The sequence below is a fragment of the Talpa occidentalis genome, unplaced genomic scaffold (genome assembly GCF_014898055.3).
Source record: "Talpa occidentalis isolate TD23 unplaced genomic scaffold, MPIMG_talOcc4v2.1 talOcc4.4, whole genome shotgun sequence".
Classification (NCBI taxonomy): domain Eukaryota; kingdom Metazoa; phylum Chordata; class Mammalia; order Eulipotyphla; family Talpidae; genus Talpa; species Talpa occidentalis.
In genome coordinates, this window is record NW_023604295.1 from 148,281,061 (window position 1) to 148,305,729 (window position 24,669).

The 24,669-nt window shown below is 68.9% G+C and overlaps 1 protein-coding gene across 1 annotated transcript; it reads right to left on the minus strand.

Annotated features, from left to right (window-relative positions):
* Positions 1-2,849: 2,849 nt before the first annotated feature.
* Positions 2,850-18,534, minus strand: ERICH1 (glutamate rich 1). The gene is made up of 9 exons (XM_054701137.1): positions 18,484-18,534; positions 17,709-18,001; positions 10,125-10,706; positions 7,809-7,918; positions 7,301-7,486; positions 6,760-6,915; positions 5,736-6,140; positions 4,226-4,411; positions 2,850-3,289 (listed from the first exon to the last, which is right to left on the minus strand). Exons 1-9 carry the CDS (start codon positions 18,532-18,534, stop codon positions 3,219-3,221), a joined length of 2,040 nt encoding a protein of 679 aa, XP_054557112.1. The 3' UTR covers positions 2,850-3,218.
* Between the last annotated feature and the right edge of the window lie 6,135 nt (positions 18,535-24,669).

Genomic DNA, 24,669 nt, shown 5'->3' on the forward strand with positions numbered 1-24,669 from the left:
GCGGGGTCCCGGCTCCCGTCCCCCCGCAGGCGGGTCGTGCCCGCGCGCCCCGCAGGTGCCGCGGAGCCGCCGGGACCACGAATCCCGCTCGATTCATTTCGGTAACGCTGGAGAGGCTGGTGGTTGCGGTCCCGGCAGGAGCCCTCGGCCCCGCCGCGTCTGGGGGGCTGCGGGGGCTGCTGTGACCTGCGGGGGCTGCGAGCCGCCAGGAACGGGCTCTTGCAGGCGCGCCCGCCCGCCGAGGCCCAGGGTCGCCTGCCCGGGAGCCAGGGGCCAGCCCGGCCCCGCCAGCCGGGACTCCGCGCGGCTGCTCGCCCGGCGCCGCCCTCCCGGGGGCCCAGCGGGGTCCAGAGGGCTGGGGGACCCCCACCCCGCCCCCCGCCGCTGGCTGCGCGCTCGCAGAAGCCGGGGGCAGGACGTCGGGGCCCAGGCTCGGATTGCGGGCGCCCTCCCAGCGCTCGGCCAGCCCGAGGGGCGCCCCGGCCCGGCTGGGGGTGACTTTGCGCCCCGCGCGGCCTCCGCGTGCCTGGCCGGCCGCGGGTCGGGCAGCCGAGCGCGCCTGATTTGCCGGCCCGTGGGGAGCCGTCCCTCGGCGCAGGCTGGCCCGTGGCACCCCGTGCCTGGGGCGGGTGGGGGTCCCCCTGGCCTGCTGCCGCTACCCTGGAGACTGGTTCACCCACTTTTGTTCACGCGTGGCTTTCTTTGCGCGCGGCTGGCTCCTCCTGGGACACCGCCAGGGGCAGGGACATGACGGGCAGGTCCGCCCGGGCTGGTTCTGGTCGCGGGCCCTGGAGGCTCCGGGCCGGGCCTGGGGCTCTCGGCTTCTCCTGGGAGGGGCCGAGCTGTGCATGGTGCTGTGGTCTGCGGGCGTGGGGGCTGCAGGGTGAACCTGGGGGCTGCTGCTGACCCGGGAAAGTCATGGGGGGACTAAGAGGCCCATTTGTTCTCACAGACAGATTTAGAAAGTGCTGGAGGCCAGCTGTCCACCCACTGTCTGGCCACCTCCAAAGCGCAGGCCGGCCCAGGGTGGGCACAGGCCTCCGGGCCGCTGGGCTTGCAGACGCCCTGGCCAGTGCGTGAGAGGACCCGCCTGAGCAGGGCAGGGTGGGCTTCCACCCGTGGAATCTTGTCTTTTCAGAGTGAGTGTGAAGCCCTGGGCGTTTTTTTTAGTGGCCTCCGTGCCTTCCATCGCCGATTTCATGCAAAAACATGACCGGAGGGACAGAGCGTTTCATTAGGGATGTGACAATTTTTAGAGTTTCCAGGACTGCAGCTGGAGCCAGCTAATGGCTGGTCACAAGGGGCGGGCACAGGGGTACAATTCAGCAGTCAGCGTGATTCTGCGTATTCCTAAATTCTCACCTATGCTTAGGGCCCCGGCGCCCACCACCCGCCACCTGGGCACCTCCTCCAAGCAGGAGCCGGCGTCTCTGCTCAGCCCGGCCGTTACCAGCCACGGCCGCTCGCCCGCTCGCCAGCAGCGCCCAGTGCAGGCTGCGGATGCCGTCAGGAGCGGAGCCAGGAGTCGCGTTCGCTGGAATTGGTTTTACACATTGTAAGCTAGAACCACTTTGAGCAAAATCGATATAGCATCTCACAGCTGTAATTAAAAGGAGAAAAATTAGAATATTCCCCACTACAGCCATAGCTTTAAAAACTCGACCTTACAGAGGGACAGGCAAGCACTGCAGGATTCCTCAGCTCTTGGAGCAAAGCTGGGAGGCTCAATGAAGTGCAGAAGCACGTTTGTCTGCACAGTGGCCTCCATTCCAGTGTTAGGAAAAGAGCAGAGAACCAGCATCCTGCCCCAAACAGACGCAGCCCCGCAGCCCCCACGACCGACTGCTTGGGGCCAACCGTGGAGGCGGCGCACAGTGCCCGTGGCCCAGGCAGCACCAGGGAGGCCTCCACGCACCTGCTGGGCCCACCCTGAGGGGCAGGGCTGGACGGCAGCGCCTGAGCCAGGCCCACGCTGTTGCCACGCAGGCCGGCCTTGTAGGCCTTCCTTGCAGCTTGGTAACAGGGCTGATCAACAGGGGGGGCAGTGGGCTCGTGGGTCCCAGTGTCTGGCGTCACAGCCCAGCTACCCAACCATCACCCCTGGAAATAGCACAGGTGCTGCTTTGGAGGCCGCCAGGTGGGAACAGGTGCCCACCACCTGGCGCTTGGGGGCCTTGAGGGGAGCCCTTCCATGCAGCTCCCAGCTTCCCCCTCCCAGTCCACCTCCTGGGAGCTTAACCACAGGGGCATTGGGGTAGAGGTCCCCAGGAAGGCCTCTCCCCCGGCAGATGGCTGCCTTTGGGTCCTCACATGGGGGCACCATTCTCTTTTGTCTGGGCTCCACCCCAAGACCCAGAACCCCCCAAAGGCCCACCTCCAGACCCAGCGCTCAGGACAGGCCTCAGCACCCCCTTGGGCACATGCTCAGTGCTCCAGGCTCCTGGCCACACTCCTGGGGTTCTGGGTTTTGTGCCAATGGATGAGATTTGATCCAGCTTCCAAAGAGCAGAGAACACCTCCAAGCCGGCTCTGTGGGGCCCCCGCGCCTGGTAACAAAGTCAGACCAAGGCACGCAAGATAGAAGATGACAGGGCCTCCCCAGTGGTGCAGCGGGTTGAGCGCAGCGCTGTGAGGCTGTCCGCAGTGTCTGCAGCGCAGGTTCGATTCCCAGCCGGCCAGGGAGGTGCCCACATGGTGCAGCAGACCTCTCCTGTCTCGCCCGCTGCTCCCCTCAGCAGTGTTATCAGTCCGTCTGCCTGCTCTGCTCCCCGCTCTGTCTCTGGTGAATCCTCTCACCCGCCCGCACGTCTGGCCTGTACCCCAGCTCTTATATAAATAAATCTTAAAAAAAAAAAAAAGATAGAAGATGACAGTCCAGTTTGGACTCACAAATATTGAGGCAAAACTCCTCAACAAAATGCTCACCACCAAGGCTCAGTGGCCAGAAGGCGCACGTCCCCCCCGGGCTGCCCAGGGCAGCGCTGGACGCCTGCAGGGCGCCCACAGGACACCACACGCAAAGGGGGACACATTCCCAGTGGAAGCAGAAAACGCTTTGGACAAAATCCAACATTCTTTCATGATAACAACACTCAAAACAGGAATAAAGAGAAAATATAGCTGATTTCATCTTTGCACACAGGAGTCATGTCTCCGGTACTTCACATTAGTCTTTGATATTTTCTTGTTAAATATTAGCTGTCTGTGAATAGGCGACTTCACTGCTGTTTTTCAGGAAGAACGTGTGTGATCCAGTAACTAAAGAGCGCTGAGATTACTCTGGCATGGTCTGAAAAGCAAAATAAAACAGAAATCATAAACCAGTAATATTTTGTAGCCATCGGCCTTGCGGCCCAGGGAGGACAGTGCAGGGGATGTCGGGGTGCCAAGCCCCGCCGTGAGCCCTGCATGCACAGGAGCATTGGGCCCCACGCACAGGGTGGACGTGGCCTCGCGTGAGGCCACACGCGGGCTTTGCTGGGACAGCACGCACAGCTGCTGGACGGGGCGGGGGGCGGGGTGTGGGGTGGCGGCGCGTGTGTGAGGGCCCAGCGGAAGCAGCGACGGGCGTGGGGAACACCCAGCGTGGGCTGCCGGGCCTTTCCTGGCCCCCGGCCCTCACTGGATTGGGGGGCGGCCCGCACGCCACCAGATGAGGCTGCTGACAAGGACGCTCGTGGGCCGCGGCCACCCCGACGTCCCCAGGGGCTGGCGCGGGAAAGCGCAGGACATGCCTGGCGTCTGACAGAACCACGGCTTTATTTTAGGAAGTGGCTTGACACGGAGCGGCTGTACACGCACGTCCCAGGGGCGCCAGAGGGGACCCCGCGGTCATGGACACCGCCCGGCACGAAATGCAGCCCCCGCGCAGGACCAAGACCCACAAGGCCCGCCCGGAGCCGGCTGGAGCCAGGCGCTTTCCAGCGTGAATTTTAAAATGATTGACTTTCGCTCCCCCTGAGAACTTGGCATTAGTTCAGCCCAGTGAAACTGACGTTTTGCATTTTGAGGTGAGGCTTTCATGGAAACCTGAATTCTCAGAAACGAACCTGGAGCGGTGCCAGCACCGGCTGCGCGCCGACCCGGCCCCACCCCGCCCCGGCTCCTGCCGTCCAACAGCACCTGGGGGTTCACAGGCCCCTGCCCAGCTCCGGGGACCCCGCCCCGCCCCATGGGCCAGCGCAGCCCCACACGCGCAGCCCCGTGCCAGAGGCTGGTTACGCACCGGGCGGCAGCTCGCAGCGTCCCGGGAAGGCCTCCAGTGCTCCCCGCAGCCCCGCGGCGTCCCCCGACAGCAGCAGCGTCTGCATGTGGTCCAGGAGGCGCAGGTCCGAGGGCGCCAGGCCGTGGGTTTCCAGGTGCCGGAGGAGCCCCTCCGCGGTTTCCATGGAGACAGCCGGGTCGGAGACGCCTGGACAGAGGGGACAGGGCTCAGGGGCGCAGGCGACGCTTCCTTTCCTGTCCGTCGGGCCGGGTGAGGGACAGGGCGGCCGGACAGGCATGTCTCCCTGCTGACCCGGGATGCCCATCAGCCACTGCTCCAAGGGTCTGATCTTGTAAAGCCCCCCAAAGCTTGGAGCGGCCAGAGGCAGGCGCAGCGGGTCGACAGGCAGCAAAGCTGTGGTCCCCAAGGGGCCGGGGGGGTTCTTCATTGCCCTGAGCAGCGGGTCGGGCCCTGGGCCCTAGGTGTTGCCAAAGGCGTTAGCCCGGCCCAGCAGCCACAGGACCTTCTGACCCTGTGACTTGACAGCGCTCGCAGCTCTGAAAACCTCCGGCCCCGGGTGCCAGCTCCCTGCAGCCCCCTGCGGCCGCCCTAGCCCACTCCAGTGGCCGCTCGGACACCCCCCAGCCCCTCACTTGGTCACACAGCGCAGTCCAGGATCTCCAGGCCTCAGGAGATCACATCAGCTGGTGCTCTGCGTCTTCGCGTTGTTCCCTTACCGTTTTGCGCTCCTGCCTGACAACAGATCTCTTCTCGCCCGTGAGGTGCCTGGGCCTGGGGTGCGCGCGGAGCCCAGGGCTGGGTTGCAGAGACTCGGCCGGCCTCTGCTCAGCCTGCGCGCGCAGAGTCCACCCTCACTTGGCGCTGAGGGCCCCGGGGGCCAGCGCCTGGAGACCCGACACACACGCCCGGGCAAACCTCCTCCCGGAGGTCCCGCCCCATGCTCGCCTGCATTTCCGGGTCTTGGTCATGAGAACGCGGTCAGGTGTCCTGCTGGGGTCAGGGTCTGCCAGCCCCACCTTCCCTGACCCCCGGGGGGCAACTGGGGGGGGGAGGGCGCGGCTGCCCCGGGCCTGGCTGGGCCCAGGCTGGCTCTGAACGGGCCCCGCCCTGGCCAGCCCAAACTCGGGTGGAAGCCCAGGAGCCCGCACCAGAGTGCAGAGAACAACTATTTCTAGACTCTATAAATACACGGGGTTGCCAAGTTGCGTCTGAGGGGCCTTCAGTCTGGGGTCACCCTCGCTGGCGCACAAGGGGCAGCTCCCCAAGGAGGTGCCGGGCCACTCCCCCCAGAAACAGCTGGAACCTGGGATCCCAGGGAGCCGCCCCCCCCCCCCCCGCCCTGAGGCCACGCTCCTGGGTGGCTCTGCCGGCCCCTTCCAGACTCCCTGAAGAGCTTCTGCTTCACAGCGAGTGGCGTGTGTTGGATGCTGTCCTCATCCTACATTCTCACACAGTTATTCTTCCACACAGGGGGATGCCCTCCCTCAGAGGAAAAGAGGAAAGCGCGTACCGTCATAAAAGTAAGTTTCCTGCGTGGACTTCAGGAAGCTCAGGAGGCTCTGGGCGGGCGGGGAGGCCCCGGCCAGGTCCCCGGCCTCCCCCGCCTCCTCGCCCTGCGGGGCCGGCTCCTGCCCGCAGGCCTCGGGCTGGTACGTGAAGTCCAAGCCGGGGCTTGGTTTTGTCAGCAGACCAGCTGCTTTCTTCCTTTTAATTTGCTGCTTCTTTTTCAGTTTCCTTTTTTTATTTTTGCTTATTGTGGGGCCATCTGTGTGCTGCGGCTGCAATTCTTTTTGTAAAAGGCTTTGCTGTTTCTCTAATTCTGCTTGTTCTACATGAACATTATTGGGATTTTTAAATTTTTTCTTTGACTTGTGCTTTCGAATTCTTCTCTTTGGCTGATCATGAGGATCCTGGTCTAGGAAAAAAATTCAAATACATGAATTTAAAAAAATTAAAATTAAAGTACAAAACTGAGTTCTCCTGAGTTGACCAGGCAACGCCTAACATGTCAGGTGAAGAACACGTCCCTAATTCTACCATTTGGAAGGCGCCCCTGGGGGGGAGGAGTTTAAAATGCCCTCGGGGGTTGCAAGTGCGTCAGAGTTTCTGACCCTCCGTCAGGAAGGCCCGCGGGAAGCTGGTCTCCACCGGTCTCTGAGGTCAGACCCTCACAGCCGTCTGGGAAAGGTCTTGGGAAGGGCCGGACCCCTGCTCAGGGGGCTCTGAGAGGGGGACTTAAGTTGGCCCGGGAGAGGCGCCCAGGCCCCCCAAGGGCTCGGCTCCCACGGCCGTTTCCAGGATCTCGGGACTGACTCTCCACCTCAGGGATTTACAAGGCTGGAAAGTGTAGAAAAATGTCTGGCACACCAAGACTCGCGCGGGCACCCCATGGGGTAGGCCGGACTTGGGGCCACAGACTCCCCCAAAGGATCCCACGTCCAGCAGCTCCAGACAGGAGCGGGTCTGGCTGTGACACTCAGGGCGGTGGCCTGGCCTCCTGCAGAGGCGCCCCCCCCACCCCTGCCCCCACTCACCCTCCTCCTCGCTGCTGCTGCTGCTGCTGCTGCTGCTGCCACTGGGGCTCGGGGCGTCAGGGCCGCAGGGTGGGGCTAGGGGTGCAGGCAGGTACCCCTCGGGCGGCAGGCTCACGGTGTAGGGCCGCCTCCTGGCCAGGGCCTGGCTGGGGCCGCCTACAGGGGCAGACAGCGTGTGGGGACTGGTCAGCCTGCAGTGGGGTCCCGCCAGGCCAGGTTCACCCCCTGGGGCTGTTGGCACTTATTTTAATAAGCTGAGAATTTCGCCAGAGGAGTGAGTTCACGCGGCGGCTCTTTAGCTCCGCGTTAGGTACTTCTGTGAGCCTCTGGGTTTTCATAACGTGATGGAAAAGCATAAATAATTCTCCAGTAGGACGCAGGAAAAATAATCCACTTGACATCATCACATCAGGGGCTGCAGAGCATGGGGGGGGGGCGCTGGCGGTAGGGTGGACTTGGTTTTGGGGTGATAAGTCTGCTCTGGAAGGTGGTGGACGGGCAAATATGCTGGGGGGAGGGGCTGCCTGCCGCGGGCTCTCACCTGCAGCACGCACACCTGGCCGCGGGGCGCCCCCACCTGGCGGCCGAGCGCCCCAGGCCCTCCCAGGCTCCGCCTCTGGCCCTGGCTCCGCGCTCTCTGGAGCTTCCTGGTGGGCGGGAGGTGCCCCCTGCTCCCCAGCTCCCGGTGCTCCCGCAAAAAGCCTCTTCAGCACTTTCTCAACAAACACTGCAGGCGACAGGACAGAACATGATGGCGGGCTCCTCGCGTCTCTCTTCCTGCAGCCGCGCGCAGACTTTCATCATGGAGGTCTCATCTGCCGGTGGCTGAAGCCACGTCCCCAGAGCACCCTGTGCGCACAGGGGCCAGTCTCCCCAGGCCACTCAGGGCGCACCCCGGCCCCTGAGCATGGAGCTCCCGTCATATCTCCTCTCCAGTTTATTTCTAAGTGGCACAGGCTGGGTACCAGAAGAAGAAGTTGGGGTGAGGTACCCCAAGTGCAGCCCCAAGGGTCAGCCCGTGGTGTGCACCGGCCACCTGGAGGCCACACAGAGGCTGAGAGGAGGCAGCTCTGCGGCCGCCGACCCAGGGGTCTCTGGTGGGACCCCACATTCCAGTCTCCACGGGCCCTGGGCAACGCACAGGCTGGGGAGCTCGGGGCTGCAAAGGGTGGACGTGAGAGGGACGAAACCGCGTTAGCCAGGGACACTTGGACACCAGCACCAAGGCAGCTGCTGGGGCAACCCGGGGGGCCCGCCTTCTGGAGAGCGCCGTTCAGACAGGGCCTGGCCTAGACCCCGGTGACCGCCTGAACACCCCTCACCACAGGCCAGCCGGCTGCAGAAGGCTCTTCCTGGGGACACAGGCTGCTTGAGGGAGGCCTTAAAGACACGCTGTGTGCCCAGGGAGTTGCAGGAAGGCCCAAGGCCAGCCAGATACGAAACTGTCCTATGCACCCCCTTTCCAAGTGTAGCCCCAAGGGTCAGCCTGGCCACAGACAGGGCAATTTCTTGGGGAACAAAAGGCAGAACAAAAGGCACACCCCACTTGCCCCGGCAAGCCAGAACCCTCATGAACTGGAAGAGCCTTGAGATGCCCGCCCCATGGGCTGCGAGGCCCGCACCTGGGACTGAGAAGGGGCCAGCAGGGAGGCTCTCACCCCGAGACCCCGCCGCCCAGACCGGACCCACCCACTGACACGGGAGGCTGGTCTGCGGACCCGGCCGGACAAGGCTCAGGCCGGACTCACAACAGGGTCTGCAACCCACACCAGGTCTAGAGGAGACAGCCCCTGAGAGGGGCCCTGGCCAGAGGCCACGGGCAGGAGGCCCCTGTAGCTGCAGCCCCGCTGTGCCCTGGGCTGGCCGGATCCCCTTGCCTGAGCTCCCTGGGGGAGGGCGGGGACAGCTGGGCCCAGAATCACCTAAAAGGGCCCCAAGCCTCTCCCTGGCTCCTTGGCCACCAGCACACGTCACCCTGATTCTCCTTACTGTCCAGCCCATGAGAGCTTGGCTGCGTGGGTGGGGGGCGGTGAGGACACGAGGGAAGGCCGTCGGGGTGCACAGGCCCTCTGCTGCTGCCCCCAGCACTGCCCCGGGACCCTGGCCTGCGTCCTCCACTCCCTGGCCCTCAAGCTTCCCCTGCGGCGCAAAGCTCAGCATGCAGTGCAGCTAGGCTGGTGCAGCTAGGCTGGTGCAGCTAGGCTGGTGCAGCTAGGCTGGTGCTGCTAGGCTGGTGCAGCTAGGCTGGTGCAGCTAGGCTGGTGCTGCTAGGCTGGTGCAGCTAGGCTGGTGCAGCTAGGCTGGTGCAGCTAGGCTGGTGCAGCTAGGCTGGTGCTGCTAGGCTGGTGCTGCTAGGCTGGTGCAGCTAGGCTGGTGCAGCTAAGCTGGTGCTGCTAGGCTGGTGCTGCTAGGCTGGTGCAGCTAGGCTGGTGCAGCTAGGCTGGTGCTGCTAGGCTGGTGCTGCTGCGGACGGTGCTGACCAGGGCCATGCGTGGCTTTGGGAGCTGCGTCCCTCCCAAAGGCCACACCGCAGGGGGTCCCCTCCTGCATGCGCTCTGGCCCCTCTGCAGTCACGGACACCCTGCTGCCCCAGTGCCCTCAGTCAGGGCCCTGTCCACGCGGGCCGGCACCGAGTCCCTGGGAAAGGTGGCGCGTGGGGGCCTCGCTGCCCCACCCCCTCTGCTGAGCGGCCCTGCGTCCCGCCTGCCGCGCGGGCCACCCCCTGCTGACCAGCATGTCAGGTCCAGCAGCTGCGCGGTGTGGCGGTCGCAGCCTGACCCCTGCCCTGGGCCGGGCTAAGTCACCGCGGGCAGAGGCCGCTGGCTCTGTCGCTTCTGCTCCCGCAGCTGGCCGGGTCGGGGCCAGGCTGGGCCAGGGGCCGCGCAGGGGACGGCGGCCCGGGCCCTGGCAGCACCGCGGCTGGGCGCGGGCGGCCCGGCCTGAAGCGCGGCTTCCCGCCCGCAGCGACCGCCAGGGCCAGGCGGGAGGGAGGGTCGCGCCGGTGGGGAAAACCACGCGCGGGGGACAAAGCCCGTCGGGGGGGCCGGGCCGGCCCGCGCGGGGGGCGCGTCCTGCGGGGACCCGGGGGTCCCACGCGGCTCTCGGGGCCGCGGCCGCGCCCGCCGTTTCGGTTTGAACACCCGGGCCCCGCCCTGCGCCCGCCGCCCGGCCCGGCCCGGCCCCCGACCCTCGGGTCCCCGCGCCCCGAGGCCCCGCCGCGCCCCCGAGAGCCCCGCCCGCGTCCCCGAGAGCCCAGATGCCCCCGTCGCGTACCGGAGAACCCGCCCCCGCGCCCCGGGACCCCCTACCGCGCCCGGGACCCCCTACCGCGCCCCGGAACCCCTACCGCGCCCCGGGCCCCCTACCGCGCCGCCGCGCCGCCGCCATGCAGCCCGGCCCGAGCGCAGCCGCCCGGAGCGGCGCGGCACTTCCGGGTCCGCCCCCGAGGCCCGCCCCCCGCAGCGCGCTGCCCAATCCGGATGCAGGATCTGCCGCCGTCAGCCGACCCGACGCGCCCCCGGGCGCAGATTGGGCCGTCCGGGGAGGTGGGCGTGGCCTCCGCGCGCAGCCTCGGAGCATGCGCGGGGCGACTGCCTGACCCCGGCCGGCCGCCCGGCTGCTGGGCTCGGCCGCCGCGAGGGGTCCGCGGCCGGGGACGGGCCCCGGGAGGGGTGAGGGTCCGTGGGGAGGCGCCGGGGGCCTCGGGGGTGCCCCTCGCGGTCTCCCGGCCGCGGGAGCCCCTCCCAGGGCGGCGCGTGTGGGCGGCGAGGCCGGCCCGGAGCCCCCCGGCCCCGCCCAGGCACGCGGGCTCGGGATGCCGGGCAGAGGGCGCTGCCTCTGGGAGGGGCCCCGGGCCCGCGAGCCCCGCCGTCCCGGCCCCGCCCGCCGCTCGGCCGATGGGGTCCTTCCCGCAGGCTGCCCGGTGGGGCGGAGGCGGCCCCGGGGGGCTGCCCGGGGGGCGGGGCCTCAGAGCCGGCGGGAGAGGAAGAGGGGGTTCCCCAGCACCCCAGCCCGGCAGCCCGGAGCCGGGCCACGTGGGCCAGGGCGGCACCACCCCCCTCAGAGCTGAGGATGCGGGGCGGGAAGGGCCAGCAGAAGCCTGGGGGGCTGCGGGCAGGTGGAGGGGGGCTACGGGCAGGTGGAGGGGCTGCGGGCAGGTGGAGGGGGATGCGGGCAGGTGGAGGGGGGCTACGGGCAGGTGGAGGGGGCCTGCGGGCAGGTGGAGGGGGCTGCGGGCAGGTGGAGGGGGCCTGCGGGCAGGTGGAGGGGGTCTGCGGGCAGGTGGAGGGGCCTGCGGGCAGGTGGAGGGGGGCTGCGGGCAGGTGGAGGGGGGCTACGGGCAGGTGGAGGGGGCTACGGGCAGGTGGAGGGGGCCTGCGGGCAGGTGGAGGGGGGCTACGGGCAGGTGGAGGGGGCCTGCGGGCAGGTGGAGGGGGCCTGCGGGCAGGTGGAGGGGGCCTGCGGGCAGGTGGAGGGGGGCTGCGGGCAGGTGGAGGGGGGCTGCGGGCAGGTGGAGGGGGGCTGCGGGCAGGTGGAGGGGCCTGCGGGCAGGTGGAGGGGCCTGCGGGCAGGTGGAGGGGGGCTGCGGGCAGGTGGAGGGGGCCTGCGGGCAGGTGGAGGGGCTGCGGGCAGGCGGAGGGGGGCTGCGGGCAGGCGGAGGGGGGCTGCGGGCAGGCGGAGGGGCCTGCGGGCAGGCGGAGGGGGCTGCAGGCAGGCGGAGGGGCCTGCGGGCTGGCGGAGGGGGCTGCGGGCAGGCGGAGGGGGCTGCGGGCAGGCGGAGGGGCCTGCGGGCAGGTGGAGGGGGGCTGCGGGCAGGTGGAGGGGGGCTGCGGGCAGGTGGTAGGCCTGCGGGCAGGTGGAGGGGGGCTGCGGGCAGGTGGAGGGTGTGCAAATGTAGACACGTTAGTTTGAGGGGCTCTGACCGTGGGTTGGAGCCCGGGGAGAGGGTGTCCCGTCCTCACAGAGGCAGCATGTGAAGCTGCAAGGCTGCCTCAGGTGGGGAAGGGCAGAGCTCTGACTTCGGGGAGAGGCGGGAAGGGCTGGCGCGCGCTGCGGGCGCTAAGGGGCCTGGCGTCCTGAAGCAGTCAGGGGGGCCCTTCTTGTCCAGGGGCCCAGGCGCTGAGATGCACCTCACAGGCAGCTGCACCTGTCCGGGAGGTGGCAGGGGACCTAGTCAGGCAATTTTGTTGAGGTGCTGGAGGCAAAGCCCGGGGGAGCTCAACGCACGGGAGACGCCTGGCAGACATCACTCTGTGCAAGGCAGGTGCAGGCCTCTAAGATGGGGCGTGTGCCTGCAGAGCCGGGGGCACATGCGTGTGCACGCACACACGTGCACAGTGTGTGTCCTGCAGGGCCTGATTAAGTTGAGACTGGAAAGTGAGTGAGTGGTGGAGCAGAAACAGCAAGATGAAGTAGGCACAGGCCTTCGCAGGCCCGGGAGGGCATGTGGGCAGGGGTGTTCCCCGCCCCTGGGTGCTCAGGGAAACACACCGAAATGGCAAGGGAGCCCCCGCACCCCCCCCAGCTCCCCGGTGGGACCCCAGCCCCGGTGCTGCGAGTGGGGGCGGCAGGAGCCCGTGAGCTGGGCAGTCTGGAGTGTCACCCGGCCAAGCTTCCTCCTTCACCACAGCTGTACCCCGAGGTAGCTTCACCCCAACGATTTGAAAGCTTTTTTTTTTTTTTTAATAGAGGCATGTTTATTTATTTATTTGTTTGTTTGTTTGTTTTTTGTTTATACAAGCACTGGGTACAGTCAGAAGCGCGGGAGGGTGAGAGAATCCACCAGAGCCAGAGCGGGGAGCAGAGCAGGCAGAAGGACCGAAGGACACTGCTGAGGGGAGCCGCGGGCGGCAGGAGAGGTCTGCGCGCCATGCGGGACCCTCCTCCGGTGGCCGGGGAGCAGCCGGGGATCGAACCGGCGTCGCAGAGGCTTCGGCAGCTTTGCAACCCAGCGCTCAACCGCTGCGCCACCGGGGAGGCCCAATTTGAAAGCTTTTGTGCACAGAAAGCTGCACACGGATGTTACAGCCGCTTCCTCGGGAACCATCAACAAATAGAGCCAGAGGGCAGCAGGGACTGGCTCAGTGAGCTGCTGCCGGCGGGCAGCGCCATGTCACCATCCCTGCGAGAGGGGGCGTCCCGCACCGGGACGCAAGGGGTCCAGGGGCACCACTGGGTGAGAGACGCCACGCTAAGAAAGCCACACCCGCGGTGCCTGCTGCAGCACGTCCTGGAGCAGGCGAGGCTGCGGGGACGGGGGTCAGACCAGCCCCCAAGACTGTAAGGCCGCAGAGACGGCCCTGTTCGCTGTTCGCTTGTCCAAGCCACAGGTCAACACCCGGTGTGGACGTCGTGACAGGACTGTGCACTCGGGGCGATGCTGTGCCCCAGGTCCGTCGGTGTAACCATGAGCCACCTGGGGGTGGGGGGGCACAGGACACCTCTGTACCCCCCTTTGATTTTGCTGTGAACTGTAATTGCTCTAAGAAATAAAGTCTATTTTGGACCTCCCCTGGTGGTGCAGTGGTTGAGCGCTGGGCTGCGAAGCTGTCCGCAGCCTCGGCAGCGCGGGTTCGATCCCCAGCCACTGGCGAGGGTCCCACATGGCGCGCAGACCTCTCCTGCCGCCCGCTGCTCCCCTCAGCCGTGTCCTTCGGTCCTTCTGCCTGCTCTGCTCCCCGCTCTGGCTCTAGTGAATCCTCTCACCCTCCCGCGCTTCTGACTGTACCCAGGGCTTGTATAAATAAATAAATCTTTGGAAAAAAAAAGAAATAAAGTCTATTTCAAACAAGGAATAAAGCAGGCAGCAGAGGAACAAGGGGGCCACGTGTGTGGCCAGGCTGCCCGCACCTGCGACCTGCCGTGCTGCCCAGGAGCGGCCCAGAACACGGCTTCCTTCCAACCCGCTCTCCAACCCCAGTTCACCCAGACATAACGGGCCCAGAGCCCCGGGGGGGCAGCAGGTGCCCCACATGGGCTATGAGGCGGCCTCCTCCAGGTGCCCCGTCCACCTCCCAGAGTCACAGCTCTAACCTTCCTCTTTTTTTTTTTTTTAAAGATTTATTTATTTATACAAGAACCCGGGTACAGGCCGGATGAGCGGGGGGTTGAGAGGATCCACCAGAGACAGAGCGGGGAGCGGAACAGGCAGCCTGACGAAGGACACTGCTGAGGGGAGCAGCAGGTGCGACAGGAGGGGTCTGCTGCGCCATGTGGTTATCTCCCCGGCTGGCCGGGATCGAACCCGCGCTGCAGAGGCCGCGGACAGCTTCACAGCGCTCGCTCGACCCGCTATGCTTGACCCACTGCGCCACCGGGGAGGCCCTGGGATCCTCCTGTTGAGTGTGGGTTTCCTCCTTCAGACCCCACATCCACCTGAGCCCATGCGCCCTTGCCCGGCTCACACCCAGCGTCCTGGGGAGGTCCGTGCACAGCCAGCCCGCCAGCCTCCCCCCCCCCGCCCGCTCCTGCCGAGCCGGGCCATCAGCAGAGGCAGCGCCGCTCCTCAGTGCTCCTCCACACGGGCTTCCGAAGGTGGCGTCCACCAGCCCGGGGTGCACATGCGCCCACTCCTTTCCTCCTCAACCGGACCCCGGAAGCAACTCCAGGAGCAGCCGTTTGCTGCATCCTCCAGCGCGGCCAGCCTTGCAGACATCACAGACCCGCCCCCGGCTCGCCCCGCTCCTGGCCCCACCCCACCTCCTCCTCAATGGCAGGTGATCGCTGGGCCCCCTCGTCCATGGGCCTGACCACCGCTCCCGCCCAGGGAGGACGGCTCACATGCAGGGGTGTGGGAGCAGGCGCCGAGACGCCCTCCACACGCAGGGAAAACTTGCACCAAGGGAGAGAGGGGCCGGCGCTGAGGGGTCGGGGGGCAGGGACGATGCCAGCACCAGCTGTGGGTGGCCTCTCCCTGCACCACCCGCACCGCCTTCCTCTCTCCCTGCGGCGGAATCTGCCAGCACTCGGGCTGGGCGGGGGCATGGGGCAGCCTTGCCTTCCCCTGCTGGGTGGCCTGGGGCCATGGCGGAGCTTGGCAGCTGGGGGCCTCTGTGGTGTCCACCGCCGCGGGAAAAGTCCCCTCTCCCTGCCGCGCCTGGTTCCTTCATTCCAGACACACCGACCCCCGCCGACCGTTCGTCCGGAAGGAAAAGCCCCAGGCCTGCCCGTCCCCAGCCCCTGGACGGCCCCTGTCTGGTGCCCACGCACCCTGGCCTTCATCTCCAGCGCCCGCGGGCCTGCCCCATGCCACAGCCCTGGGCCTGGGCACCAGCCTCCCGTGGGCCTTGCTGTGGGCCTTGCACAGGCAGGGGTGGGGGGTGCGTGACGGCAGGGACGGCCCGGGAAGGGATGGCCGGCCCTTTCCAGCCCAGGCAGCCTGTCCAGGCCCCTCCGCCTGCCCCTCTGGGGGCCCAGCCAGACAGCCCCGCGGGGGCCATCCCCTCCACGCTCACCCTGCGTTTCCTGCGTGCTCTTCTACTTCCTCACTCTGGTTTCCCAGGATCGAGTCCCCCCACGCCCCCCCACTACCTGGCCTACCTAAGTCCACCCTCAGGACCTGCCTGAGCAAAGTTAACCTGCGATTTCCTGAGCGAGCCCGCCCCCCAGCCCCACCCCAGTGTCCTCGCTGCCCCCTGGGTCGCAGGTGCCCCCCCCCCACTGCCCGAGGGCCGGGCCCTGGTGGCTGGGCTGGGGTCACTGCTGGGCACCCACAAAAGGGTCACTCAGATCGTTTTTGTTACTTTTTCTGTGGCCCTTGTACGGCCGCTCCAGTCACAGCAGTGGTCCTTGATCCAGATGTTTGAGGGTCAGCACACAAGTCCTCCATCGCTGAGCGTGGAGACAAACTGGAGGATGCTGGACATGCTACAGGGCAGGGAGGGGCAGCCCAGACCCGGCGAACCTGCCTGGTCGAAATAGGTTCTGCCCCCCGCCCCCCCATCAACACAAAACACAGGAGACTTTAGTGGGAAGGACTTAGCACAAGTGGTGAGCACCACGGGACAGGCGAAGGACACAGTCTACACCCAGCACCCACAGGCACCCGCCCTGGCGGGTCAAGGTCCACCCAAGCGGGACTGGCCCAGAGCAGGCCCCGGAGCTGCCACGGTCTAAAGCTCCTTCCAGGGGGACCCACAGAACAGGGTCGGAAATCACCGGACAGGCCTGGGAGGAAAAGAGCAAAGTCAAAACCAAGACAACACCCGCCAAGGCCCCTCCCCACGGGCCTCCCCCGCGTCCGTGTCCCCGGCCCTGACCACAGGCACGAGTGTCGGCTCCTCCCGCGGCTCCCCTTCTGGCTCGGTCCCGCTCCGCCCCGGAAACCTGAGGCCCCCCAGTGCCCCCCGTGGCGCCTTCTCTCCCTGCGCAGCTCCACCCTCCCTTGGGCGGGGCGGGGCGCCTGGAGCCCCCTTTCCTGGGGACCCCCTGTTACAGGAACGGGAGGCAGGACTCCTCCGCCCGCTCGTGCCCGCAGCCTGGGAACTTCCCGTCACGGGCGGAATCTCGGGCGACCGACATTCTGGGGCTGGAGGCTGCACTCCGGACAGACGGTGTCAGGGAAAAGGCGGGGCTCCAGGGGCCCCCCCGTGCCGAGGGCATCCCGGGTTTGCTCGCGCGCCCAGGTGCCGGGGCTGCGCGGGTGCCCCTAGCCCGGGCGGCGACACCCCGCTGGGACCCCGCCCGCCCCGCCCGAGCGCAGCGTCCCGGCCCAGGCGCCCGCGCGGGGCAGCGGGGGCGGCGGGGGGAGGGGCCGCCGGGCGGCGAGCGGGGTTCTCGGAACCCGCAGGCGGGGCGGCTCGGGCAGGGCCCCCGCGCCCCGTCAGGCCGTCGCCCGCCCGGGGCGCGCGTGGGCAGCACCCCCGGGAGTCGGGGCGCGCGGCTGCCCGGCCCACCTCGGGCGCGGGGCGCGCGGCGGGAGCGCGGGCGGAGGAGGCCCCGGCCCGCCCGCGGCGGCGAACCCCGGTGTCCGGGCCGGCCCCGCGCGCCCCGCCGCTCCGCGCAAGAGTTGGCGGCGGGGCGGGCGCGGGGCGCAGGCGGGGCGCAGGCGGGGCGCGCGGGGCGGGGCGGGGCGGGGCGGGGCGGGGCGCGCGGGGCGGGGCGCGCGGGCGGGGTCTGCGCGCGGCGGGGCGCTGTCCCCAGGTGCGGCGCCGGCCCCCCGAGCCGCCGCGGCCGCCCCCACGCGCCGGAGCCTCCCCGGGCGCCGAGTGCGCAGGCGCCGGGCGGGCCCCGAGTGCGCGGGGCTGGGCGCGCGGTGGCGGCGGCGCACGGACCGCGGACCGACCGGCCGAGCGCGAGGCGCGGCTCCGGGGCGGAGCGGGCCGGGGGCGCCGGCCTGAGGGGCGCCCGCCCGCGGGCGCGGCTCCTGCTGCGCCGGCAGCGCCGAGGATGTCCGCGCGGAGCACGGTGCGAGCCGCGGGGCGCGGAGCCCGCGCGGGGCGGGCCGGGCCGGGCCGGGCGCGGGGCCGTCGGGCGGGGGCGGCGCGGGGCCGGCGCGGGGACCCGCGGGGGCGGCCCTGCGGGGGCGCGTCGCCCGGGCTGAGCGGGGACCCCGGGCCGGGGCGGTGCCGGCGGGGCCGGCGCGCGGCGCGGACGGGGCGGGGGTCCGGGCCGGGCTGCGGGGGGGGCAGCGCGGGCGGGGCGCGCCGAGGGGTGCCGTCTCCTCGCCACCGGGGGGCCGGGGCGCCGCGGAGACCCCGGGAGCGACCAGCGCCCGCGCGGCGCCCCCTCAAGCGGGGGGGGGGGGAGCGCGGCCGGACCGGGCGCCGGCGGGGCGGGGGCCGCGCGGGGCCGCGGGGCCGGGCGGCGGGCGGGGGGGCCTGCGCGGCGGCGGGCGGGGCCGAGGCGCGCGCCGGGAGGGGTGGCCGCCCCCCGCTCCGCAAGTGAGAGCGAGAGCACCCGGCTTTTTTAGGGGCGGTTGCTAAGCGCGGCGCCCGGCGCGGAGCCGTAACCAAGCCTCCCCCGGCAGCGGCTGTCGGGCTCCGGCTCCGCGCGCCTCGCGGGGGGAGCGGGCGTCGTCGCCGCGGCCTCGCGGGCGGGGGGCGGCCGGCGGGCTGCTGAGGGGGCGCCGCCGCCCCGTGTGGGCACCCGGCGGGCCGGACCCGGCGTCCAGGGCGGGCGGCGCGGCCGGCGGGGACTCTGCGCGCGGCTCCGCGGGTCCGCGCGGGTCGCCCTTGCGGGAACAGACGGCGCGCGGGGGCCGGACCCGGAATTCGTGACTTGGGGGCGCGGCGCGCTGGGATCCCTGAAAAACCAAGCGCCCGGCGGCGCGTCCCCTCCGTGCCCGGCCGGCCGCGAGGGCTCGGGTTTCGCGCGCGGGTGTCCGGCGGCGCCGCCTGCGCGCGGGCCGGGCCGGGGCGCTCGAGCGGGCGCGGGGCGGGCGGCGCGGACCCCGGGGGCCTCGGGCCGGGGGCGCGTGGGCCCGCGCCCCCGCGAACCCCTGCGGCTCCGGGAAGGCCCGCGGCGGGGCGGCTCTGCGCCCCGGGAAGGCGGCGGCGCGGCGGGTCCTGGTCCGGCCGCCCGACCCGACCCGACCCCGCGCCTCCAGCCCGCGCGCCGCGCCCCTGCCCAGGCTCTGGGAGTGAAGCCGGCGAGCCTTGCTCCTTCCAGCCTTGGTGAAAGGCAGTAGGTAGCCCAGGCAAAAAGCAGTGAAATGATAAAAAATGGTGATTTTGGCAGGCCAAGTTATTACTCCGGTGTTAAAAAATGTCACCTCTCAGAGTGTACCCGGAGCCGGGCCCCTTGTGCAGGCGGTGGTGACTCACGACTTGGCTCCATGGTGACGGGCCTGTGCGCCGCCCTCTAGGAGGCGCGATGGCTCCAGCGCCTGGAGATGGGGACCCCAGCACTGGCCGTGGGCTCCAGAAAGTCTGCTCCCCCTTCTGGGCCTGCAGAGAGCACCCGATGGTGCCCTGCCCTGCCCGGCCACCCCCAGCCCCGTGCAAGCCAGGGCAGCCTCCAGGCCCACCAGAGCCGCCCCTTCAGCAACTGCCTGAAATAGCCAGTCCTGGGGAGTGTCGGGGAGCCCTGGCCACTCCTGGCGCCCACAGGGTCAGGCCTGAGCCTCGGGGGAGCTGAGCGAGCGAGGGCCGCTGGGCAGGTCGTCCAGAGATGAGTGAAAACTGAGTCTTCTCCCTGACCTGTCGGCTCAGAGGCTTGGGGGCACCCCCTCTTCCCTCTCCAAGGGCTCTGCACCCCCCCCCCAGGTGCTGGGCCCTGCTGGTGCGGGTGTGTCCCTGGGCTGCAGGCAAAGTGACGATTTGTGAGTCTTTAAGGAGCTCAGCGCCCCTTGCACCCCTGGCCAGTGGCGGGATGTGGCCTCCGGGCAACCCTTGCTCTCAGGTGTGGTCTGACCCTCTGTCCAGACAGGCGGAAGGGCCAGGTTCTTTTTTATTTTTTTTTAAAGATTTATTTATTTATGCATACGAGCACTGGGGTGTAGGCCAGAGTTGTGGGGGTGAGAGGATTCCCCAGAGACACAGTGGGGAACAGAACAGGCAGATCTACTAAAGTCCACTGCTGAGGGGAGCAGCGGGGAGACAGGAGAGGTCTGCTGCGCCCTGTGGGTCAGCTCCCTGGCTGGCCGGGGACTGCACTCGTGCTGCAGAGGCTGCGGACAGCTTCACCGTCCTGTGCTTAACCCCTTGCACCACCAGGGAGGCCCACGAGCCAAGTTCTATGTCAAAAGCCCCAAAGCGCAAGATGTGGGGTGCCTCAGACTTAGCCTGAGCTGGCAGCTCTGAGTCCAGGCGTGTGGGCACTGGCTGTGAACATGGGGAGGCCGCCTGGCCGCAGGCCGAGCCCGAGGACAGATGCCCTCGGCTGCCCATGTTGAACCCGATTTGGCGGCTGATTTCAGAGGGGGGTCAAATACACGTGTTTTTATCGGTCCTCGGAGGGGGCACGCCCCTGTCGTTCACTGCCCGGTACAGGGGTGGTGCCCCTTTGGGCATCCTGAACGCCACCGCCTGTGTGGCCTGTGGCCGCCGGTCAGCGGTGCTTCTAGCCCAGGGTCTTAGGTGCCTTTTGAGGAGAGGAGAGTTTTAGGAAGAGAGCTAAGAAGACGTGAGGGCTGGAGGTGTTGGAACCAGCTCATGGGACTGAGGTGGGGTCTCGGGCTGGGCTGGGGGCTCCGGGGGCAGAGGGGGAGGTTGGGGGCCGGGGTGGGGGCTCGGGTGGGAGGGTGGCAGCCGCAGCCGCCGTGACCGCCTGATTCATTAAGTAAAGCAAGAAGTTCTCCCCTGTGCGTTGGGCTTTCTGCCCTGAGAGCAGATGGATGTGAGGGTTTCGTTTCCCCAAATGTCCCTGCGAGCCCCGAGTGCGGCATCTGCCCGTCTCCAGATGATCTTTTTGTCTGGTGTCACTTTTTTGGTGTATTCACAGAAAAAAAAAATTAAAACGAATCATTGTTGAAAACGCACGAACACTGGTGACTCGTCCGTCCCTGAAACCGCAGCAGACACTTGAAGGCGGCGTGTGGGTTGCTCGGGTGTGGGACGCGTATTGGACCCCGCACAGAAGAGAAAACACTGAAAGGCCGAGGGCCCTGGGGGTGGCCTTGACCCTGTGCCCTAGTGTCCCCGTGCTCAGGCCTCGCCAGCTGCCGGAGGCTTCTGCGCCGGGGACGGGCCTGGGCCTGGCTTCTGCCCCCAGGTGCGGGGCGGGTGGGGCCCGGCGGGGAGGGGTGTACAGGCTGTTTTGATCAGGAAGAAATAAAATGGGGCTGAGTTTGACCTGCCCCGCGCTGGACACGGTCACACCTTCCCGAGAGTGTCTGTGACCCGGCCTCATCTCTGGTGCTCTGCTTTCCACCGAGCTGCTTGGCTGAGCCCCAGGACAAGCCAGAACGTCCCCAAGGTGGGACTAGGTGGTGGGAGTGACCCCACAGGCGTGAGGCGGCTCCGTGGTGGACACCACCCTGGAGAGCGGCACCCCCGCTGCCTTGTCTGTCCTCGTTTCCAGAAAACACTTTCCCCGGAAGATGTCCTTGCTGTGGACGTTGTTTGAAGGGCTGATACTTCATGGCTGTACAGAACAGAAGCATTTTCCACAACCGCATCCTGTAGTGGATTCTGAAATTACCAGAGCCACTGGGCCGAGCTCTCGGGCACTGCGTCCGTGGCCAGCGGGGTGTCTGGGCCCTAGGCACCAAGTGCGGGGTGGGAATCGATGCTCCCTGCTGTGTGTCCTCCTCGAGGGGCTCTGCACGGCCCTCCCTGCCCCCAGGTGAGTGCCTGCGCACCTGCCTCGCCACCTGCAGGTGACGTCACTGCAGTGGAAGAGGGGGCCGCTGGAGGTGCCTGGCATGGTGTCAGGTCATGTCTCTCTTGGCTTCACCGTCCCTAAGGGCGCGCCTGAGCCCCCGGCTGCGGGAGATTCCCCCGACGACACGCTCCAGCTGCGTCTCCTGGACAGATGCGGGAGCACAGCGGTGACGGGACCTCGCCCAACGCCCGCGTCCACCAAGATGGCGGAGGGCTCCTGTTTCACACCCGGGGCTGTCCCCAGTCCCCGACGGGAGCAAGGCCGCTGCGGGGCGCAGGTGTAGCGCCTCCCACCCCCAGACGGCAGGGCCCCTCCCCGCTGGGGTGCGGGCAGAGGTGGGCGTGGTGGGGCCAATTGCCCGGCGAGGGGCTTGCGGGGCGAGGGGCCTGGCCAGGCCCTGGCTGAGCTGCGGAGCCCACGCTGGTCCCTAGCCCCGCGCGCCAAACCACCCCCCCTTCTCAGGGAGGCCTATTTAAAGCCTGCCCCACCCTCGGCCTCCCACCCGCCGCCTCCCTCCCCTGCTGTGGGGTTCGCCAGTTTAGTTTTTGGTGTTTGTGCCCCCGCGGCTGTAACCAGGGATGTGGAGCCCGGGCTGCCTGCGGGACACAGGCGGCCAGCGCTGCTAGGCCACGGGCAGCGGCTGCGAGAGCTGAGGAGAGGCTGCAGGGGTGTGAGGCCACTGCCTGGCCAGGGTGGGTGCTGCCCTGTCTCCCCCTCTCCCCCTGCCTGACTCAGCCCGACCCCTCCCCCACCTCCCTGCCCCCTCCCGCACCTCCCCCCACCACCCGCCTGACCGCTGGACACCCGTCCCCCACCTGTTCCCCCTCCCCCGCCTGACCCTGCCCATCCCCCTCCTCCCTCGCCTGCCCCCCCCCCACCCATCCTCCAGGGCCCCTGGCTCTGGGCTGGGGGTGGGGGCAGAGGCCACCGGGCTGGGCCTCCGGAAGAGGCCTCTGGAATTTCTGGCTCACCCAAGGGCCCGTGACACTTTGGTGACTCGAATGTCTTAGAGGACTTCTCCGCGCCGCCCTCGACATGGCAAAGGTGTCAGGAGCAAACGGGGACAGCCGGCCCCGCGCCCGCCTCGCGACAACGCCCACTGCGCGCCGGGACTCGTGAAGGGAGCTGGTCCCGACACTTGTCCAGAACAAACTGGCTGACGGGAGATGCGAGGAGGACCAGACCCTCAGCACCGAGGAGGGCCAGGGAGGGCCCTAGGCAGGCGGGCCTCTGCCTGGGTTCCCCTGGTGCCAGCCTCGTCCATGCCGGCTGCTCAGCAGCCAGAGTGGGCTGCACACAGGGGCGGGGGCCATCAGCAGGGATGCCCCTTTCATGCCAGAACACCTGGTGTTCCTGTGCCCACCCGCGCTGGCCTGTGCAGGAGGCGAGGAAGCCGTTGCTGCTGTGTCCAGTGCGCCATGGGCTTCCGGGAGATACCTGTACCCTGGGTGGTGGGGGCAGAGCCCCCTCGGACCCTCCCTGCTGTGCGGGCGCTTCCAGCCCTGACAGAGCCCTGTCTGGGCAGGTGTGCGGGTCTCTGGAAGGTGTGGAGGCCGCAGACTGGGAGCTGGCCACAGTGGGCAGGAACAGACCCCGGCCTCGGCCTCGGGTGCTGAGCTTACCCCTCCCCGCCCACCTCTCCACGCGGCTGTTTCTCAGATACTGGCGTTTCGGGTTCTGACCGGGCCTCCTCTGGACGCCTCTGCAGCTCCGGCTGGCCCGGGGCTCAAGGCAAGGTCACTCGACCACCCCCTCTGCTTTGCTCAGGCGTGGCCAGGCTGGTGAGCCCAGGCGCAGCCACCCGTGGAAGCAGACCCCAGAGGGGCCGCCGAGGTCTCGGCCCGAAAGCACTTGAGCCGCTTTCTCAGCCTCACTGGTCTGCTGTGTCTCCGCCTTCGGGCTGCGGCTCCTGGGGTACAGACTCACGTGCTGCACACGCTCCAGCGCGGCCGCCCGCTGGCCACCACCCCAGGCTGGGCCTGCATGTCCTGGGAGGGTTGGGGCTCTGGGAAGGGCGGCCCTGGCGCCGGGCCACGGCAGCGGGTGTGGACACGGGTGGCTGGTGGTGGACCCCGGCTGAGGAGGGCCCCGTCCTGCGCCCCCGCCCCAGAGCCCCTGTCCGGCGCCCTGTCCCGAGCCTGAGCCCCTCCTGAGCCCCCCACCCCCCCACCCGCGCGGCTGGGCTCTGGTCCGCGGGGAGCGCGGCGGCCCCGCCGTGGACGGCCCCGCGTGGCGGCCTCTGCTCGAGGGGGGAAGTCGGGGCGCTGCCGGGGCGCGCGCACCCCCACCCCGGCCCGCTCTGGCTCCGCGGCTCCGCGGCCAGAGCCCGGGTTCAGCTTCCCCAGCAGACGCGGAAACGCGGGCGACGGGTCACACGGCGGGTGCGTCCCGGGGCGCCTGCTCGCGGGCCCCCCAGCGTCCGAGAGCGCCCCGAGGTGGGAGAGCAGCCCACGGGCGCCGCGTGGGGCACCTGCGCGCCAGCCGGAGACAGGTGACCGCGCGGCTGCTAAGTCAGCACCTGAGCAAGGCTGAGGGGAGGCGCCCCCCACCCCGTCCTCGGCCCCGCCCCGCCCCGCCCTTCTCGGCCCCGCCCCGCCCCTCCTTGGCCCCGCCTCTCCATCCGACCCCACCCCCTCCCGGCCCCGCCTCTGGCCCCGCCCCTTCGCCCGGCCCCGCCCCTCTCCTAGGCCCCGCCCACACCCAGCCCCGCCCCTCCCGCCTCAGCCCCGCCCCGCCCTGCCCCTCGGCCCCCCCCACCTGCTTCAAGGGCCTGGGCGCGCGCACCTGCCTGAGGGTCTGCGAACGCGGCGCGCACCTGGGCGTCCCTCACGGCAGGGGCGCGTGACCCGCAGCCACAGCACTTGGAGCGCGGACCCTCCTGGACCCCTCACCGCAGCGTGAGGTCTCGGGCGTGCGGGGCGCGAGCCAGGGCGGAGGCGGGAGTGACCGCGGCCCTCGGCCCGCCGCGGCCTTCGGGTCGGCCTGGGCACGCCCGCCCCGGGACGCCCTCCCCGCGGCGCAGTCGCCTCGAGGGCCGGGGGTGGCTTCGCCGGGCGCGGTGAGGCCGAGAGGTGCGGGAGGTGGGGCCGCCGCCTCTTCTCCGGCCCCGCCCCAGGCCTGTCCCGCGCCAGCGGGTCCCGTTGCAGCGTCCAGGCTCCGTGTGAGGCCCGTGGGCCAAGAGGGCACCGCGGGCGCGGTGGGGCTGGGTGATGCGGTCGGGGGCATCGGCTTTACGTGCCGGCCCGCCCATCTCAGGTGACGTCATCGCCTCCATGTATGACGTCATCGCCGAGTACCCTGTGTGCTGCCTCTGGCGCTGCATCCTGACGGTCTGACGTGTGTTTCAGGCTTGGCCTACGTGCGCACGTGCGACGGCCCCAAGACCCGTGGTTGGTGGCGGCAGGAGGGACCGTGTCCCAGGGAGTGGACTAGGTCCTCTGCCGCAGACTCTGAGCTTCCGTGGACCGAGGGTCCTGCAGCCTGTGCTGCAGGGCTCCATGTGCGCTCTCCGCTCCTGAGCGTGCTCACGTGCGTGTGCGTGGCCCTGTGCAGTGGCTGTGAACACGTGTGCACTCGTGCTCACTGTAGCAGCAACGAGGATGCCCTGGAGGTGGCGGGCGGCAGGAGCACATGCTCGTCAGGTGGATC

Excerpts from the sequence above, each read along its gene's own strand:
- ERICH1 (XM_054701137.1), bottom strand. The coding sequence starts at position 18,534 with ATGGAGCCAAGTCGTGAGTCACCACCGCCTGCACAAGGGGCCCGGCTC. Across the intron at positions 6,141-6,759 it reads CAGCAGCAGCGAGGAGGAGG|ACCAGGATCCTCATGATCAG; the intron begins GTGAGTGGGGGC and ends TTTTTTTCCTAG. Across the intron at positions 4,412-5,735 it reads GGAAACTTACTTTTATGACG|GCGTCTCCGACCCGGCTGTC; the intron begins GTACGCGCTTTC and ends CCCTCTGTCCAG.